An 18,426-nucleotide genomic window follows, 5' to 3' on the forward strand; every position below is an offset into this window, starting at 1 on the left:
GGGGGGTCCAACGGTGGTGACTATTACAAGAAATGAGAGCAAGAGTGAACCGCAGTGGGAGGGGCGACAGAGATGCCGCATTTTTCTGAATGAAATTACTCCATATACAGGCCCCTCCTTTCTCTACCCGCATGCAGTGCTGGCCCCTGATTGGTCGAGGCTCCCAGTCACTGACGTCAGGCAGGCTCTCTTGTGGCTGAGTCCGCGCGCAAGAGCATCCATTCTGCCTCCAATAAGCGCTCCGGAGAGACTGAAGAAAAATAGATGCAAGACACGCCAAGTGAGAGTGAAGCGCAACTTTGATGAAGACAGGAGCAGGACAGGAGCACAGAGCACCAGACTGGCCTCCTTATTTAAACTGGTGCCGAGCATCACAGCGGAGAGCATCACCACAGCATCATTTGACTTGGATCTTTTAAGAGAGCAAATCTATTTCACTCCTGCAAAGGAATCACTGAATCGTGTTGATAAGGTAAGATGAATAATCCAATGTATGCAGAAATGTATATAGCCTACTGTGTGTGTGTGTGTGTGTGTGTGTGTGTGTGTGTGTGTGTGTGTGTGTGTGTGTGTGTGTGTGGCACGCGCGTGTTCATGTGTGCGTGCATGTGTTGGGGGCATCCTCTCTGGTGCAGTGAACCTGCAATTGTATTATACAAGAGGGTCCTCCGCACAAGGAAGTGGGATATACCTCTTCACTGTGAGATGTGAGAGGGAAGGGGATGAAAGACTCCTGGTACCTCAAAAAAGAAAAACCTCCTCCTGTATGAACAAAACAAAAATAATCTTAAAATAACATTAATGTAATACAGGCACGATGTGGTATTTCTTCTTGGTCAAGATGCAAAACCTTTGACATGTTGTACAGAACAAGATGATAGCATACCAGGACAAGCATCTTAACCTTGTAACAGGCGAATTCCTGAAATAGCCTAATTACCGTCCAATTAACTATGCAGGCTTTCTCATTCCAGAAATGCAGCAGTGCATGGCACATGAATCTGTCCCAGGCTTTCACAGTGGTGTGTCTATAGTGTCGAACATCGTGTTCGGACATTATCAAGAGGGAAACCTCAGGTGGTAGCTCCCAAGATTAATCTGCAGGCGAGTTTACAGATATTTATAATGATTGGTCCTGAAACGTGCAGGATGAATCCAAGAGGGGAAAAGAAACGAGAGTCTGGATTTACAGAGACGAGTTGAAAAAAAAGCTGTTAGTGATAGTTTCATCGATGTTAGTCTAATGATGAATTAATGCTTTGCTAACTCTATCAACCGCGATGCATTAAACCGACATAATGATCAACTTTGCGTGACTTCCCTCAAGACAATGGTGACGTCACTGACATTTGAAAGTCAGCAGTATATTGGCCCAAAGTAAAAGAAAAAAAAATCTGTTTAAAAGTGTGGACATGTTTATGAGCTATAGGCCTTACGTGAGTCGTGCATTTACAAAATGGGTATTTTTTAAAAGTAGTGTTTTTCCGGCCTAGAATGGTGTGTGTAATTTGTATTACTTTATATTTGTGGTTATTTACTGCACTGTAGGCTAGGACATGTTTTATTTCTTTTTAATAAAATCTCATCTAGGGACAAGATGGGTTAAGGCCATAAATTAGACTATAAATACACCAAGTGGCTCAGTCTAATCAGTAAATATCTTATGGTATTCATCTGTCCCATTACTTACAAACAAAATAAATTTTTATCCCTCTGTATGATAAAAATAATATAGGATAATATAACATGACAAATGATAGCAGCAAGAAAACACACTACATGACAATTACCAATACCACTTAATGCACTAATAGTGGTAATCAAATTTAATCTATTGCTCAGATGCATTGGATTACAAGAGCATGATATCTTAAATACTCCATTACCCCATTAAGTCTTCTGTTCTGTCTGATGACACATCCGGCCTCCAGCAGCTTCACACTCTCGAACCACAGCTTCTGGTCAAGGAAAGGCTGTTTAATGGACAAATGGAACAACACTAATGACCCATCAGAGCTAATGTCAAACATGTTTTTACTTTTTTCTCTCTCTTAGATTGTGTTTGCTGACCAGTCATGATCCTGAACACCTCTGACCTGGGCTGGGATGAGTCCTCAGGTGAAGACCCCTTTTTCCCGTTGGACCAGCTGGATAACCCATCTCCATATGAGGTCCCACCTCTCACAGTGTGGGGTGTGGCCCTGTGTGTTTCAGGAACTCTCATCGCCACTGAGAATGCAATCGTTGTCACCACCATCTTGGCCACCCCATCTCTGCGTGCCCCTGTCTTCCTGCTGCTGGCTAGCCTTGGGCTGGCAGATCTCCTGGCAGGCGTTGCCCTAATCCTTCACTTCCTCTTCCTTTTCTGTGTGGAGCCCAGTGATTGGTCAGAATTGCTGACCTCAGGACTGCTGGTGACATCACTGACTGCCTCGCTCTGCAGCCTGATGGGCGTTGCTCTGGACCGATACCTGTCTTTGAGCCACGCCCTCACCTATGGCTCAGGTCAATCACGTCGCAGAGCTGCCATCCTCCTGCTGCTGGTCTGGTTGGGTGCATGTGTCTTCGGGGCGGGACCAGCAATGGGATGGCACTGTCTTGGAGAGCCCGAGTCCTGCTCTGTAGCACGACCTCTGACCAGGACATACTTATCGCTGCTGTGTGGTGGGTTTCTGGTGGTTGTCATGGTAACCCTGCAATTGTATGCTGGGATATGCCGGGTGGCAAGGCGGCACGCTCACGCAATTGCTACCCAGAGGCACTTCCTCCCAGCCAACCAATCATATGCAAGCAAACACAGCAGTGGGAGGGGCTTCTCTCGGTTGATCCTGGTCCTCAGTGTGTTTGTGGGATGCTGGATGCCTTTCTCTCTCTGGGGGCTGCTGGGAGACGCGTCCAGCCCTCCTCTATACACCTATGCCACCTTGGTGCCAGCGGCGGGCAGCTCCCTACTGAACCCCATCCTCTACAGTCTGAGAAATAAAGACATTCGCAAGGTGCTGCTCCAGGCCTGCTGCCCCCAGAGATACACACAGAACACACAAATACACTACCCTGTGGATGTGTAGATTGCCAAACCAACATACTATCTATGCTAGACATATCACTGTTTGTGTGCCAAGATACACACATAGCTATATTGACTGTCATCCAGATCCAGAACATGAAGCCTCACACATACACACTCCCACACACACAAGCAGCACTTTTCTGAGAAGACGTCCTTCTGCAGATCAGAATGTACTGAACTGTCCTGGCTGACAGCCATGTTGGAACAGCTCCGCTGTTGCCACAAAGATTAAACGTACTGTCTTGTGTGTACTTTGTGCCTCATCCACAGTTAATTGTAGCTCCACTGGATCCCAAGAATGAAACAATCAAGGGGGTGTTATATATATCCCCGCTCATAAAAAGTGGATTTAATGCCCATCTGCACTTTAAGACAAGAGAAGACATGGGTTTTAAATGCAAGCCTATCATAGTGTAATGACATATGAGATCCAAAGCCCAATTTTATTTACTTGAATGTCTAGAAAACACTGAGTTCTAGATCTTTGAGATTCTATTTTGCACATGCTGTTAAAGGCACTTTGAAAGGCTCTGACCATATGTTCATGTTGCACAACCTTTTTGAAATGAATGAATATTTTATAATGATGAATAAAAAATATGCTTTTTCTACTGCCTGTCAGTTCTCTTTTCTTCACTGCCACCAAGGCTTTTAGTGTTTGTCTCTCTCTATCTCTCACTCTTTAACTCAATTAGGCACAGACTGCTGCTCTCTATCCCTGTATCCTAAATTATTTGGTGGCTAAAGCAATCTTCAGTGTTATTACCATCACCCTGCACCCACTGTGTCCCCTTAAAATCTACAAAGTAGCCTTGGTCTGAGGATGCAGTGATTATGCAAGAGGTTTTTCTCTCCTCCTACTCAGTTTTTGGACTTTTATCCGGTCGATTCGTTTTCACACTCCCTACACAGCCAGCACTGGGCGCTGTGAAAAGGTGTATAACACTGACATCAACAGGATAGAGGATGAGTCATGGATAAGGCCAAGTCTTGCCAAGGCTCGACATTCTTGGGAACTTTCTTATTTAACACAACACAGCATACATGCTAATCAAACATTCCCACAGAAAATGAATCTCAACAATCATTGTAAGTCACTCTATCTTTATTGAAATAACTATAGTCATTTGGAAATTTAAGGCAGGAGAAGCAGAACTTTGGCTAAGCATGCTGTGTGATTGTGCTTTAACACAGGCAGACTTAAAATAAAAGGCACTTGGAAAATGTGGTCTACACTAAACATCAGTCACTTCTACATTTGACTCAATAATGGCAGCTGTTACATTTTTTTGGAAGCAGCTGATCAGTGACCAGCATGGATGAACAAAATAAACCTACACTGACACTGAATTGCACCATAAAAAAAAGACACTTATCAGGCAGCAGGATAAGGCAAAAATGCTGCCTGTGTTTAAAGCATCAGAGCCTAGTTCATCCCCAGAGAAGTTCAAAATAAAAATGGCAGGAAGAAATATTTCAGAGCTGAAACACAGTACAAAATGAATCATGATTTATCTGTTAAATGTCTGCATATGTTCTGTTTGGTGATCTCATCAAACACCCCAGGTGTCTGACATGAGGCAATACTTCCCCTATCACACTGAATAATTCATTCATGATTTTGCTACAACCATGTCTCATCCACAAGTGTTCCCATGACAACCACAGAAAAAAAAGACTGAATATAAAAGTGAGGGGAGGAAAGTGATAAAAAAACAGTTTTAAAGGGATTGTATTATCTTTAGTAGATATGATTTTATATGTAATATAAACTTTACATCTATATCATATAGCCTATAAAGGAGGGAGAATGTTTTGATGTCAACACCTTGTGTCTTTCCAATGAGTACATAAAAAATATAGAAGACATTGCCTGCGTGTGTGTGTGTGTGTGTGCACTCCCTCTCTTTTATCCTTTGCCATGATACACTAAAGCAGATAAAATCAAGAACTGCAGCCTGCAGCAAAGGGCACCCAATTCTAATAGAAGCTAAATAAGGACAGATCTGATGTGTTTACGCACAGACTCAGCAGCGGCACGTGCATCACATCACCCTTGCATCAATATCAGTGGTGTGTCATCCAATGAAAGCAATGGCAAACTGGGACAAACCACGCACGCTTTTGGATTTCACAACTCTAATCTGAATAATTTTTGATAAATAGGAATAAATGAGCCAAAGAATGTGATTAGCAATAAGTCATGTGTACATATGTGCACGCATGCTCTCAAACTTACTCGCACACAAAACAGAACATGGACTGCTGCTCCACTGGGTACTTAAGAATGTAATGTGAATGGAGATATTCTGATGTTGTTTAAGGCTGAGGGGAGATATGAAGGTGGTAGTGACGGTGAAAAGGGATGGCGATCATTCAGACCACTCGTCGTCGTCAAACTCTGAAGAGTCATCCTCACTGTCGCTGCACTCTACCGCAATACGACGGGACAGGATGGCAGCCACATCATTGCCAAAGTGATCCCGCTTCTCCTGCTCGCGCTGTGCCTCCACCTTCCGCAGGTTGAAACCTAAACGAGAGTTCATTAGAAATTAAGAATGAGTGTGTGCCTGACACATCTACATAGTCTTGGTTGGTTGTCTATTCTAATATTGATTACTATGCTACATTTCCAGATTACCAGGGAGTTTGCAGGTGGGTAATCTTTGTTCTTCTTCCCAGTTTTATTCTTTATGTATATTGAGGAAAATGTTTTAGACGTGGGTCCCCGCTTTGTGTGTATGAATGCAAATATAACTTTGTTTACAAGAAAACTCCACTAGTTACTCTGAAGCACCAAAAACGTAGAAAAACGTAGAATGTAAAAAAGTAGCATTACTATAGAATAGTCCCTGTCCATTTATTAGACCTTATATCGGATAATTATTATTTAATGTTACAGCTATTACACTTATTGAAGTAGAGCTAAGACTGTAACACATAACGTCACACTGAAGTAATACGACTGACAGTTACACTAGCGTTAAGCATATTGTAATCAGCGGCTGTGTCCCTTGTTTCAAATATGATCCAGCCAATCAGCAGGAAGGACTGATCTGCTCTCTGTCGTGTCTTACCTTGTCGAATGGCCTGCAGCAGGTCACTGCGAGCGTCACCGGCCGGCTCTGGCTCTGGCGCTGGCTGCGGTTTCGGAGCAGAGCTGGGTGCCGCCCCACCACCAGAGGGAGCAGCGTTAAAGGATGGGGGAGGAGGGCCAGGGGGAGGGGGAGGAGGAGGAGGGGGTGGAGGACCACCACCTGCAGGCATAGGAGGTGGAGGAGGAGGAGAAATTGTGGACATAGCAGGTGGAGGAGGGGGAGCAGGTGGGGAGGGATAGGCGGTGGGAGAGGAGGAGAGAGGAGGAGGGGAGGGTGGGGTGTCGAAGCCAGGGGGAGGTGGGGGAACCCCAAAACCAGAGGGTGGAGGTGGGGGAGGAGGCGCAGGAGGTGGGGCAAGGTTGGGGCGGGAGTTGGGCTGGGAAGAAGCCATGGGGGGAGCAGGAGGTGGGTGGGTTGGACTGAGCACGCTGACACGCTTCGCCGCTGGTGCTCCATACTGTCCATCATTGTACCTGTGAGTGATGGAGCCGAAGTTAGAGATGAAAGGAAAAATTAAATGGACCATTCATTTCCCTGTTCCTACCCACAATTTCTTTGCACCTGCAACCTCAGCAGCTCGTGTTCACTAAAGACTCACAGGCTGAAAGTGGAGAGTGGGTGTATAATCCATTTTGCTCCTGTCAAACCCTGTAATCTTGTGTGTGGGACTGCTGTGCAGCTGTACGTTCACTACATGTTGGAAGGGATGATGGTGTGATGGCAGTATGTGTGGGCTTATATGCTTGATGCTACTCACGCCATGTCTGGGGGTGGAGGAGGCAGGAAGTCATCGGAGCCGGGCACAGGGAGAGGGGAGCCAGGATCATAAGCGTAGGAGCCAGTACTCAGCTCGAGGCCTTCAGAAGTGAAGCCTTCTCCAGATCCAATGCTGCCATTCAGACCCTCAGAGGAATTCCTTGAAACAAATTCACAACACTCACTATCTGCCCAAAATAAAGAATCCCATCTCTCCTCTCTGAAACACAAATGAACTGTGGTAAACAATGCCTGGCACTTAGACCCGTAATTAGCAGTTGTCAGTCATGTTCTGTTTGATTAGGAGCATTTACAATGAAACAATTTCAGAGAAAGTATCATGGCTGCTTTTAAAGACACAAATTGTGACACTTACAGTTGTGGTGACTGGTCCACACTGCCATTAAAAATGACAAACGGAAAGTACAGTGACTTACACAGTAGTACGAGAAAGGTTTGCCCTTCAACTTAATGTTTTTTCCTCATTAGGACTGGCATGTGAGTTACAGACAAGCCAGGAAATGACATGGTTTTAAAATAACCTTTAAAAACAGATTAAGTACTATGGCTCATACAAAATACAGCAGAAAAACTCAAAAACATTAATTCTAGTCAATTCTATCAATGTGACTCTAATTTGAGATTTTTAGATACTTATTTTTACATGTTTGAGGCTATTTCATACGTTTACAACCCTCAGGCGTGGTCTGACTCACACATTTGTTTACTGCTCTTTGCCAATGACAGCCAGCTCTACACCCAACCCCGTGAGAACGTTTTCGGACAGGACATACCACCCATATCTCTGTGTACAGATTGGCTGATAAGAACGGGGGAGTCGAGTCGAGTTTGCCATGTTACCATGTTAACTAGAGAAGGAAATAATGAATTCATCAAGTCATTCATTTCAAATCATTGCTTAAATGCACTCAAAAGCCTCATGGGTCTGTGGATGACCACAACTCTACACCAGTGCACACTCCCATTAAACCTCCCCTCACTTCAGCCAGTTTCTCCACTTACATCATTTCATTCTTTGGCACCACAAACTCTTCTCCCATCTTGCGGCGTTCCCATTCCTCCTTCCTGGTCTTGATCTTTCGAGGATTGAGTGTCCGCTGGTTCAGATGATCTTTCTTCTCCTTCTACTCAGAACAGAGAGTGAAAAAAAAAAAAAAGAGTAAGATAAGCGCTGGATCCAAATGCTTTTTTATTTGATGTGACCAATGTTAACTTGTTTCAACTCAGTGACTCGTGCTTTTGTGCGTATGAGAGTGTTTATGTGTCTCACTCTATGCTTGCGTCTCTCCTTCATGATGTCCTTGGTGTCCTGCAGCATCTTCTCCTTCCATAGGTCAAAGAAGTAGGAGGGATCAGTGTAAAACTTCAGGGCTTCCTTCCCATCGTCCCTGTAGGCAACCATTTACAACCGGTGTAGTTACACATCATGTTATCTTGTGTTCACAGACATAAATAATGTGTCACAGAACAGATCTTTATCTGCATTTTGTGTCAACACATTAACAAGACATATCACTTTGGCTTTTCAATATAAGAGACCTTTACTAGGACATGCTATTTTCCTGTCAGATCCACAGTGCCAAGTATGCATCCCAGAACTGTCATGGTTAAATTAATTCACATTCAAACAAGAGAGTCTTTATAATATAATTGGAAAAGCTTACGCTCTCACTCTGTGCATCATTGATGCCACTGCTGTGGATACTGATTATACAGACTTCAACCTCTACCACCACAAGCTCCCTTTGTTCTGATCTCTAATTAATCATACTTCCGATGACATGTCATGCCTCGTGCATAATTTATATTCCGCGCTCAGTGATATATCTCAGCTGGGTTGTGACACATACTGTTAGTGTTTTCCCCACAGAATTTCTTCATTGCCGCTTTGATTCAATACATTTGATTAAATATAATTACAACTACAACCATTTACATTTAATATAAATGATTAACTTTACATTAACTTTACCAAAATCTGCTTGTCAGCATAAATGGGTCAAAACCGCCCAGAAACAGCATGAGGAATCTTACCTAAGTACATCTACAGTCTACATTTGTCCTTGCAACATGTCACCAAGTTTGACATTTCAGTGATATTTGACTTCACAAATTTTACTATGGTGCTTTCTGGCTTTAACTGAAGTCTATTAAAGGACAACTATTGAGATCAACCCTTTGAAGAGGTTTGAAAGCATATGCATCAGAGAGGTGGGTTTCAATAATGCATAGCCATGACAAAAATAGAGAGCATATGCGCATGTTTCTATGTGTACACATGTGCATGCACGTGGTCTTACTATTCCTTGCATGTTACTCTCCAGTGAATGAATACGAGCTCTGGATGTGTATTTGTGTGTCTGCTGAGTCCTACCGGTATTGGCTGAGGTGGTTGAGTGGTGGAGGTGGATCACAGATCTTGTAGGTGTCTTGCACAGGCACTGGCAGAGACGGTCTAGTGAATAGCTGCTGATCCTGGGTCACACTGCTACGGAAGGCCTTACGGGTAGTAATGGCCTGGAGAGAGACTGAGAGACACAGACAGATGAAACAGAGAGAATGTTACTGAATATTTATTATGTTAAATCTGATGTTATATTAGCTGTATTCAAACTAATTAGCTACTTTAATAATAACATAAGTAGTCATAGTAACAGTAAAATGTGGGAGTACTTACCCTCCTCCTCTTTGGGGTCCAGCTGGGTGACTTTGACCTGCAAACGATCCACTCTTTCTCCCAGCGTATTTACTCTGATGGCAAATGCTCCAGCCTGGACAAACAGCTCCCCGAACACATCTTCTGCATACTTACCTAAAAAAACACAGACACATGTGGGTTTATGATTTCAACAGATTAAAGCATGTATCACAGCAGATACACATTTAGAATTCACAACTACATATACACCTGTCACGTGTTATGAACCATTCACACCATATTTTAATGACAGACATGTTAACACCCAGCCAAACACAGCGCACACTCACTGAGGCTGCCGAGCTGGCGGATGATGTTGGCCAGGCTGATATTGGTGACACATTCCAGCTCACTGCGGATTTTGGTAGGGATGGACTGGCGACAGACATGCCGCGGTTCTATATTCCTCGTCACCAATGGCATGGTTGGGTGTGGTGGGTAGGGGGGCCCAACCCTGATGGGGGAGAGAAGGAAGGTCACTTGAGACAAAGACACAGAAACATTAAGAGACTATAGCACAGCACTGAGGCATTGATGTAGAGATTTGTTACCATATATTACATGCATCTGTGATACTAATAAGTCAAGTGCTTAAACAATTAGTTGATTCTTTGATTGTCTATAAGTAAATAATTAATCAATAATGTAACATATCAAGCAAAAACAAACTATTTACTGGTTACAGCTTCTCAAATGTGAATATCTGCTGCTTTTTAATGTTCAGTAACCTTCTAAAAATGAATAATTTTGGGTTTGGACTGTTTAATGGAACATTTAAAATCAACTTTGATCTGGGACATTATGATGGGTATTTTTCACTGGTTTATACAATTTATAGACCAAAAAATAATAAAAAAAAAAAATTAACATATCGCCTGATGATAAAAATAATCTTTACTTGCATCTCTAAATAAGTCACACGCTCATATGACATACAGACAGGCATATATAAATAAACACTGAGCCAGACAGAGCTAAAGCAGAAGCAAAACTAAAGCTTTGCTCCACTCAGCAAACAACAAAAATATATCCAGTTCTTGTGAACGAAACTGGGAAATTAGTTTAAAATAGGAGGGAAAACTCAGCTGAGTTATAATTCTTCAAAATTCTGCTTACAGTGAAGTAAATATTTAAAGTTATATCGGACAAATCAGTTAGTGTGTGACACTGAGCGAGTCATCTCTCCACAAAAAGCAGTAACTTCAGTGCCATATGGAATATGTTCAGAAAATGTCAACTCCCACAAGAGCTTAGAGATTTGCAGTGGCTGCAGACTCTGTCTGCCACCAGGACAGTGCGAGCAGCCAGAGCTGAGCGTACTGTAACTGTAAGTATACCCTGCACTGCTTCCTATTCCCCATTTCGGTTGCTTAATTACAAGTTTTTCATGTTAACGTTGGGGTCAAGTTTTTCTCGGTGGGTTCAAATGTCTGCACTTCTTCTTGACTTGACAGCCACGTTGTTATGCGTATTTCCAAACTGAGCATATTGTTGGTGTCACGTTTATTACTTTCTTCATGAAAAGCCGACTTGCAATTGATACAGCTGTATCCAGTTGAAATATAGCTTCGTACTGTGTGGTTAATGGTGTGTTCGGCATTAACATACAGTCAACCGCTCTCTGTCACATTAACAAGCCAACATTAGCAAGGTTTCGCTTATTAGAAGTGCAACATTTTGGATACGCTGTAAGGTTTCTCCTAAACAAGTAACTATTAGAGAAAGAATCAGTCGTAAACGTTACACTTTTACACTCACAACATTAGCTATGGGCTAAAATGTAACTTGGGATCTCGGCCTTGTCAGAGCAGGAAGTAACTTGTAGGCGCTCCTTATCTCGAAGGAACAGCCAAACAAAAGTATAGTTACATTCTTCATTTTATGAAAACAACACCGACTAAACATACTTTACTTACCGTCAAAAGTGGAAACTGTTGGCTCTCTCTATACTCTCTGTTTGTTGTCCTGTCTCAAGATTTCCACAAGAAATGTTGAGCGGTGCAGTATGCGGACGAGCGACACAGAACACGAAGGTCCCGGGATTGTGAACTTCTGATTGGTCGAGCGACTAACTTCCTCAATGCTGATTGGCTACTGCTCCTGTCGACGGTTTCTGCTGAGTACAGGATGTGGAAATTTCAACGTAAAGAGCGCAACTCCACCCTGACTAGTGGCAAACATCTGTGCGTAATTTGCGTAGCGAAGGGTGGAGGCAGGAGCACATTCCAACGTGCGCTCCAGCGAGTTGGAACGAGTCCGAGGAATGACTGGCATTAGCCTTTATGAATAAGAGCTCACTGTGGAGAAAAGCACTTAAGAGGATAAATAGCTGTCCTGTGAACTCACCGGGTGAGTGTTAAGTGCATCCTTTACCACAACTCAGCCCGGCAAACTGGAAGTTTTCAAGGTTTATGGTAGGAGAAGTAAGCCGTTATACAGTAAAGGGTAAATCATTTATTCAGTGGCCTAGAACCTATGACCATGTGGCAAATGATAGTATTGACAGACAACCTGTTTATTTGAATGGTGCAATTATTGCCTTAACTTGAGGTGCAGTACCAGCTTGTAGAAGTATTTGTGTTAAGCAACTGTTGCAGCCACTTGTTTGATTTTGTTTATGGAACAAGTGCAAATACATTTAAAGGGAAATACAAAAACTGCAATTGAATAACTCCACATAAGATGTATTCAAATTATACATATGAATTAAGATCAACTAAGGTATCACATAAATCATATTCATATACCCCCTCTGTTCTTGCTTACTGTATGTCCATCTTTGTTTTCTGCTGCTATGAGGCAGAATAAACTTCTTTAACAATTCATGAATTGTAACTGTCTACTTCTCTAAAAATTAAATCTAATAATTTGTCTAGGTTTGCATGAAGTTAAAAGGTGTATGTCTTAAAAATGAGGAAATTATCTAGCAAACTTCCTTTCTAAATAATTTGCCTAACAAAGATTATGCAAAACAATGTGCATAACAGATGCCACTAATGTCACTGTTTCATCAATTTCATAAATAAATATTCTTATAGAACAACCTCTTGTTATCAGGAATGATCAGGGTTCTCTGGATACAGACAAAGTAATAATAAAGGCTTTCTGGCTTTATTTGGGATTTTATTGTGGTATAAATGCACATTTGTAACAAAGTTTCATTGTTTTTTTCTTTCTTATACAGTACACAGTTCAGTGCAAAAATGCATCAGTATAATGGAAGAATTTCTGTATATTTCACAGTAGGCACTCAGTCTCAATATAATTTAAGCTTCTCTTCAATGTAAACAATTATTGCACATAAAGCATGTTATTAAAACAAATACATCAAATAATCAGTTGAATCTACGTAATTTGTTGAATTTACATTCAAAGCAGAGCTGGATCCAATTAATGTAAAATGGGTCACACTGGATGAGAATAATATGATACGATACTTGATTCAACCAAGTACCGTGGTTCAACTAAAAAAAGAAAAACAAAAACAAAAAAAATGTGTTGGTACCTGCCAGATAGCTGTCGAGCAGTAGCTACCATTTACATATATCTGCTGTTGACAGTGAGACAAAATAAAAATCTGTAAATGTAATTATTATATTATTGCGCTCTTGCCCAGTTAAATCAGCAAGTCCACCCTCTGCTCCATATTTGGTCAAATTAGCCAGTATCATGTTCAGACACAACATTATTTCCCTCTGAGGGTGGAGTCATGAAAAATAAAATCTTTTCATCTCCACTAGAGGGAGATGTCATGTTAAGAAATGCATGTGCCGGAAAAATGAAAAGTTCATAGACTAACTCCACTTACTATTGTAAGTCCCCTCTCCTTTTTGTCTTAGGACATCCATAATGTCTAGTCATGTGTACACCTGTGCTCATTCATGTGGGTGTCAGTTTCTTGTGTTGACCCAGCTGAGTGTGTAGGAGCTGTGAGCATTTGCTACTGTTCGTTTTAGGACACTGTGACCTTCTCCTGCAGAGCTGTGGACCAGCTTGAGTCCAGAAGCTTGGAGACCCTGTAGGATGCTGAACCAATAGCGGAGCACCTCCTCGTCGCTTCCTCCCACCTCAAACCCTGGCCATTGCAGGTGTACTGTGGCAACCAGATGATGGACACTCTGCAGAGTTCCTGACTCGATCCAGTTCTGGAAAACACGCCACTCAGCACTGAGCAGGTCAGCGTACAAAAAGTGAACCTAAGGATATATAGAGAATATAGAGAAGTGAATAAAAATTCAATATTGTCCTTTAGTACTTCAAAAGTGCAAAGTGTGTTTTAGAAATAAAAAAAAAAAAAAATTCCAAATAAGAACATGGTATTATATTTATATTAAAATTAGAGGCCATCCATAAAATATCAGGGAACTGCATTGCAAGAAATGTAAACATTTTTCATGACATCCAGCCTTGCTGCTCTCCATAGTATACCTTTATAGCCAAATATTTGAAAATCTAATTAAAAGTATTATTAGATATTTCTAACTGGTGCGTCAAAGTACTTCTTATCCTGTCAACCAGCACACACTCAAACTGTAGGTATGTAGTTCCCTCTTGTGGCTGCAGGATGTAATTGGGCCAGTGTGTGATTCACTCACTGAAATTGTTGCCATGGCAGCCAGGGATGGCGCAAAGCCCTGTTGCCATGGGAACGTACAAGTAAGAGAGCTTTCTGGGTATGTTGGGGTGAAAAGACTCTTAAGGTATGTTTGTTTGGCACTGTTTCTCTAAATTTCTGTATGTGTGTGTGTGTGTCTTACTGTGTGATGTCCCAGAGCTGTCATGATATGTGCCAGTGTTTGAGAAACACTACCCAGGTTTCCTCTTGTCTTGTGCTTGCGCTTCCTTGGAGCGCGCCACTCCAGCCACATCTTGTGCTGGCTGACCACACCTCCGTCACCATGGTTACTAGCCAAACTGTTGCCAAGGTGACCATTGGATGTATTGGAGTTGCTGGGATCAAAACTGTGCACTTCACATCCTAGCCCCAACACAGTCTTTAGAAAGTCTGCATCTCTTCCATCCATACTAGAGAGACAAAGACAAACACAAAAAGATAGACAGAGAGGCAGGGGAGCACAGAGGTGGTTTGAAGATTATTGCATGCATGATTAAATATGCATTGCATTTTTTATTCCAACTCTGCCAGTGATAGGAATGCAGAAGCATCACAGCACATGCACTGACACATGCACATACTGTACAGACATATGGGCACACCTGAAGGAGTAGGCGACACACGGTCTGTCTGCAGCTGGAAGGAGCCAGTCCTCAGCGCACAACAACCAGTGGTGAGAGGCCGCAGGAGGCTGCGATGCCTGAGCCTGACCTGGAGATAAAACCCTGGAGCAGCTCAGCTGGGGATGGACAGGAGAAGAGAGGTCACATGGGATGGGATGGACAGAGGTCTGAGAACAGTTTGACACACATTTAATATAAAACTAGGAGAGAAGAGGAAGTTGAAAAAGAACTTTGTGTGAGAGCAATTAGTAAATGATGTTTCCAAGTGCCTCTCAGTAAAGCAGACAATTCAGGTAAAACTAACTCTTAAATGTGAGATGCAGTTGATGATGCTCATTTAGCAAGAGTAGATTTGAGAGGCATTTTAATTTGTGGCAGGTACTGGGTAATTAGAGAACAAAATCAACACAACATGCAAGGTTTAATCTGTCGATATATAATTTTCCCTCCTGGTTCCCCAGCACTTGGTGTTACATAAGTCTTAACTCTTGTTCGGGAGTTTTCAGTCTGGAACTGAAAGGCTTTACTGGCTCCAGATTTGGCAGAATTCTGCTGCCAGCATATTGACAGCGCCTGACTGATCATATTACTGCTATGTTAACCCCCACACTGGAAGTCTGCAGTTGTAGAAGTGAAAAAGTGAACTGAAGAAGAAGTAGTGGTTGAAAAAGTGAAGTTTTATTGATTGCTGTTAAGTCTTGGCAAGGTCTAACTCCTGGCTACAGCATGTGTAGGTCCCTTATGAGTAAGAGTGTAGCCTGAGACCTTCAAGCAAGGCTCTATATATTGGACCTGGGATTGGGAGATTGTGAGGGGTCACAAGATGATTACAAAAACAGAAAAGAAGAAGAATAAACATTTCAGATACACAAAATAACATTTATTTTCCTAGTCTTTTCTTTGTGATGATGAAAGCTGCTTTTTGGTTGAACTAAGCAGACAACAGTTTGACTTAAAGGGTCACAAGCCAAACAATTGGGGACCCGTGTATTAGAGAACATACATATGTAATTCCTTTATAACTTTACACAGTATTTCCTTTCAGAGTTTATAGAACATAACAGTTTAACACAGCAAAAAGTGTCATATACAGTAAATAAAGATCATCACTGTCCAAATTGTGATGATGACATTAGAGGCATTTAATTTTCTCAAATTGATGCACTTTTCATAGATTTTCAATCCCTGAAATAAATTTTTTAATGGCTTTAACAGGGTCAGATGTTTTCATTTGACAACGGTTGTTGTTTTATGTGATGTTCTGTGTAACCTACCTGAGGCCTGGTGATATGTGTGATGATACGACCGAGTTCCGCTGTGAATGACGGCTGGTCGGCCGCCCACGGCTGCACCTCCAGTGCTCTCGACCCAACCTGTGAGCATACAGAAATACATATCAATACATTGATACCACAGAGCAAGGACTACCAGCAGATTCCTGGGAACATGGATAGGAGTTGAATGCATAGGAATGACAGTAATGCGTGTGAGTGCCTCAGCTGCACCCGCTGCCCCAGGTATGAGTGCTGAGGAGGCAGGTCACGGGATCTGACCTCAGTCCCGCTGGTAAGACATTTGCCTGGGGCACTGTAACATACAAACACACGCAGTCAAAGAAAGCCCCCCCACCCGGCTCAGACTGAACCCTGTGGTCACCATGGCAACCTCATTGGGGAGGCAGTGGGGAGGGGTGATGATTCACAGAATGAGTCAGAGAGTTTTTGCCTTGGGCAGAAAAAGAGACAGTGAGAGAAAAAGAGAATGAAAAAGAGTTTGAGGAGGGGTGAGGGGAAAGAGTCTGAGGTAAAGAGGGGAGAGATGTACCCACACAAACACAGATGAAGGTTGGAGGACTGTACAACTGAAGGGCAAAGCGAGTGAGAGAGAGAACAGCTGTCACCTCTCTCTGATCTGGGGTCAGTGCTGTGCTCACCCTCTGCGCTCACCTGTTCCATCATGTCTGTAATAATTCACAGGGCTGTGCACAAACTGACCCAGCATAATGAATAAGCTGAACCAGGCAACCAAAGCATCTTTTTTATATCTGTATCCCTCAGCTGAACATGTACAGTACACTGACTGGCTCCTTCTTGCAATTCCAGTACATTTTAAATCATCTTTAATTGGCATTAAGTGTTATGAGTAAGGTTTTCACCTAATATTATTATTATTTCATCTATATAGGCGTAAATGAAAAAGTGTCATGTCAGCGGTTTTGTAATTCAAGGAATGATGTAAAGATTCAGAAACATTAAACTTTATCTCTCGTTTCACTACTAACCTGGTGCCAGTGCATTTCGTTCTCATCCTCAAAGGCTCGTGTCCCCTCCCTCCTTCCTCCATCCTCCACCTCCACCTCTTCCTCTGGACCCGGTCGCCGGGACCGGGTTCCCACACGGAGCGAGTTCCTCTCCGGTTCGATGCTGATAACGGAGAAGGCAACCGCGCCCTCCTGCCCCTGCCCCTGCCCCTCCACCCCGCCCCTTGCGGTTCGAGGAAACCGTGGCCCGGCGACGACAAGCAGCTGGAGCGCGAGGAGAACCGGTGGGATTAAAATGAGTAGTATTCCCAACCGGAGGGGGGGGCTACCGCGGCCCCACCATCGCGCACAGGTCCGCATACCTCCTCCGTGGCGACACCGGGGAACATCTCCGGCGTGGTGCCCAGTGATTTAACTTTTTTCTGGAGGGCAGTGAGGAAAGTCCCAGCTGAGAACTCCCCTCCTCCTCCTTCCTCCCCCGACCTCCTCCTTCTTCTTCTTTACCCCCAGGGGAAAGCAGTGATGACGAAGCGCATTCCTGGTGGCCTTATTGACACAGTGACCGCCGTTTTATTTTTGCACATTATTAACTCGTACCAGTAACAATTAACCCTGCGAGCAAGTGTGGACTTAACTTCTGAAATGATTTCTTAAGAAATAAGGTGAAGGAAATGTCTCCCAAGTTGATCCACAAATTGTTTCCAGCAAAATGCTATAAACTAAAAAAAGCCGTCAACACATACAGTAGGCTACTGTTCTTTCTGTGATGAATAAACACAGACGGTCCCCCACTTATTTTGGTTCTGCATCTACACAGAAATATTGCTTTGATATTATCAAGTTTATTTCGATGTATTGTTTTGGTTATTACTTTTTATATGAATATTTTGTAGCTTATGTAGATTTAAGTTACTTTTTACTACTGCAGGCCTACTTTAAGTGCAGTTTTGAGGTAGGCTAAACTTAGGATATATATATATATATATATATATATATATATATATATATATCATCTCCAGCAGAAGTAAAAAGTAGCATAATATATATATATTATGCTACTTTTTACTTCTGCTGGATGCCAAAGGGAAACATACTTAAAAAAAAAAAAAAAAAAAAAAACTCTTTTTACTACATTTATTTGACAGTCAGACCTAGTTGCTACTTAATAGATAAACATTTTACATACTAAGTCTATGATTAGCTCATAAGATTAAGATTATACAAGACAACAGTAAAGTGGTTAAGATGAACACACTGTTGACCAACTACATTAAAATGCTGCTCA

The 18,426-nt window shown here is 42.5% G+C and overlaps 3 protein-coding genes across 3 annotated transcripts; 1 reads left to right on the plus strand and 2 right to left on the minus strand.

The window, feature by feature from the left end:
• The first annotated feature begins 215 nt into the window (after positions 1-215).
• gpr3 (G protein-coupled receptor 3) lies at positions 216-3,679 on the plus strand. The gene is made up of 2 exons (XM_023412135.2): positions 216-472; positions 2,056-3,679. Exon 2 carries the CDS (start codon positions 2,076-2,078, stop codon positions 3,066-3,068), a length of 993 nt encoding a protein of 330 aa, XP_023267903.1. The 5' UTR covers positions 216-472; positions 2,056-2,075; the 3' UTR covers positions 3,069-3,679.
• A 478-nt stretch (positions 3,680-4,157) lies between these two features.
• On the minus strand, positions 4,158-11,696 carry wasf2 (WASP family member 2). The gene is made up of 9 exons (XM_023412305.2): positions 11,560-11,696; positions 9,934-10,097; positions 9,623-9,757; positions 9,320-9,473; positions 8,216-8,333; positions 7,948-8,069; positions 6,926-7,084; positions 6,148-6,641; positions 4,158-5,600 (listed from the first exon to the last, which is right to left on the minus strand). The coding sequence occupies exons 2-9, from the start codon at positions 10,064-10,066 to the stop codon at positions 5,443-5,445; spliced, it is 1,473 nt and encodes a 490-aa protein (XP_023268073.1). The 5' UTR covers positions 10,067-10,097; positions 11,560-11,696; the 3' UTR covers positions 4,158-5,442.
• Positions 11,697-12,745: 1,049 nt separating this feature from the next.
• LOC111659254 (putative methyltransferase-like protein 24) lies at positions 12,746-17,598 on the minus strand. Its single transcript, XM_023412123.2, has 5 exons — positions 17,163-17,598; positions 16,156-16,254; positions 14,861-14,997; positions 14,401-14,668; positions 12,746-13,839 (listed from the first exon to the last, which is right to left on the minus strand). Exons 1-5 carry the CDS (start codon positions 17,499-17,501, stop codon positions 13,534-13,536), a joined length of 1,149 nt encoding a protein of 382 aa, XP_023267891.1. The 5' UTR covers positions 17,502-17,598; the 3' UTR covers positions 12,746-13,533.
• Between the last annotated feature and the right edge of the window lie 828 nt (positions 17,599-18,426).

This window comes from Seriola lalandi, unplaced genomic scaffold, assembly GCF_002814215.2.
Source record: "Seriola lalandi dorsalis isolate HSWRI2012SDOR001 ecotype SW California unplaced genomic scaffold, Sedor1 jcf7180002054476, whole genome shotgun sequence".
In the NCBI taxonomy this organism is placed as follows: Eukaryota; Metazoa; Chordata; class Actinopteri; order Carangiformes; family Carangidae; genus Seriola; species Seriola lalandi.

Bases quoted from the DNA above. Each gene is read 5' to 3' on its own strand.
- gpr3 (XM_023412135.2), top strand. From the start codon at position 2,076: ATGATCCTGAACACCTCTGACCTGGGCTGGGATGAGTCCTCAGGTGAA.
- wasf2 (XM_023412305.2), bottom strand. From the start codon at position 10,066: ATGCCATTGGTGACGAGGAATATAGAACCGCGGCATGTCTGTCGCCAG. The intron at 9,758-9,933 runs GTGAGTGTGCGC...GTGTTTTTTTAG, and splicing joins CCGCCAGCTCGGCAGCCTCA to GTAAGTATGCAGAAGATGTG. The intron at 8,334-9,319 runs GTAGGACTCAGC...GGTTGCCTACAG, and splicing joins AACCACCTCAGCCAATACCG to GGACGATGGGAAGGAAGCCC.
- LOC111659254 (XM_023412123.2), bottom strand. From the start codon at position 17,501: ATGCGGACCTGTGCGCGATGGTGGGGCCGCGGTAGCCCCCCCCTCCGG. The intron at 16,255-17,162 runs GTTAGTAGTGAA...GTATGCTCACAG, and splicing joins ACGAAATGCACTGGCACCAG to GTTGGGTCGAGAGCACTGGA. The intron at 13,840-14,400 runs GTAAGACACACA...ATATATCCTTAG, and splicing joins CAGCTCTGGGACATCACACA to GTTCACTTTTTGTACGCTGA.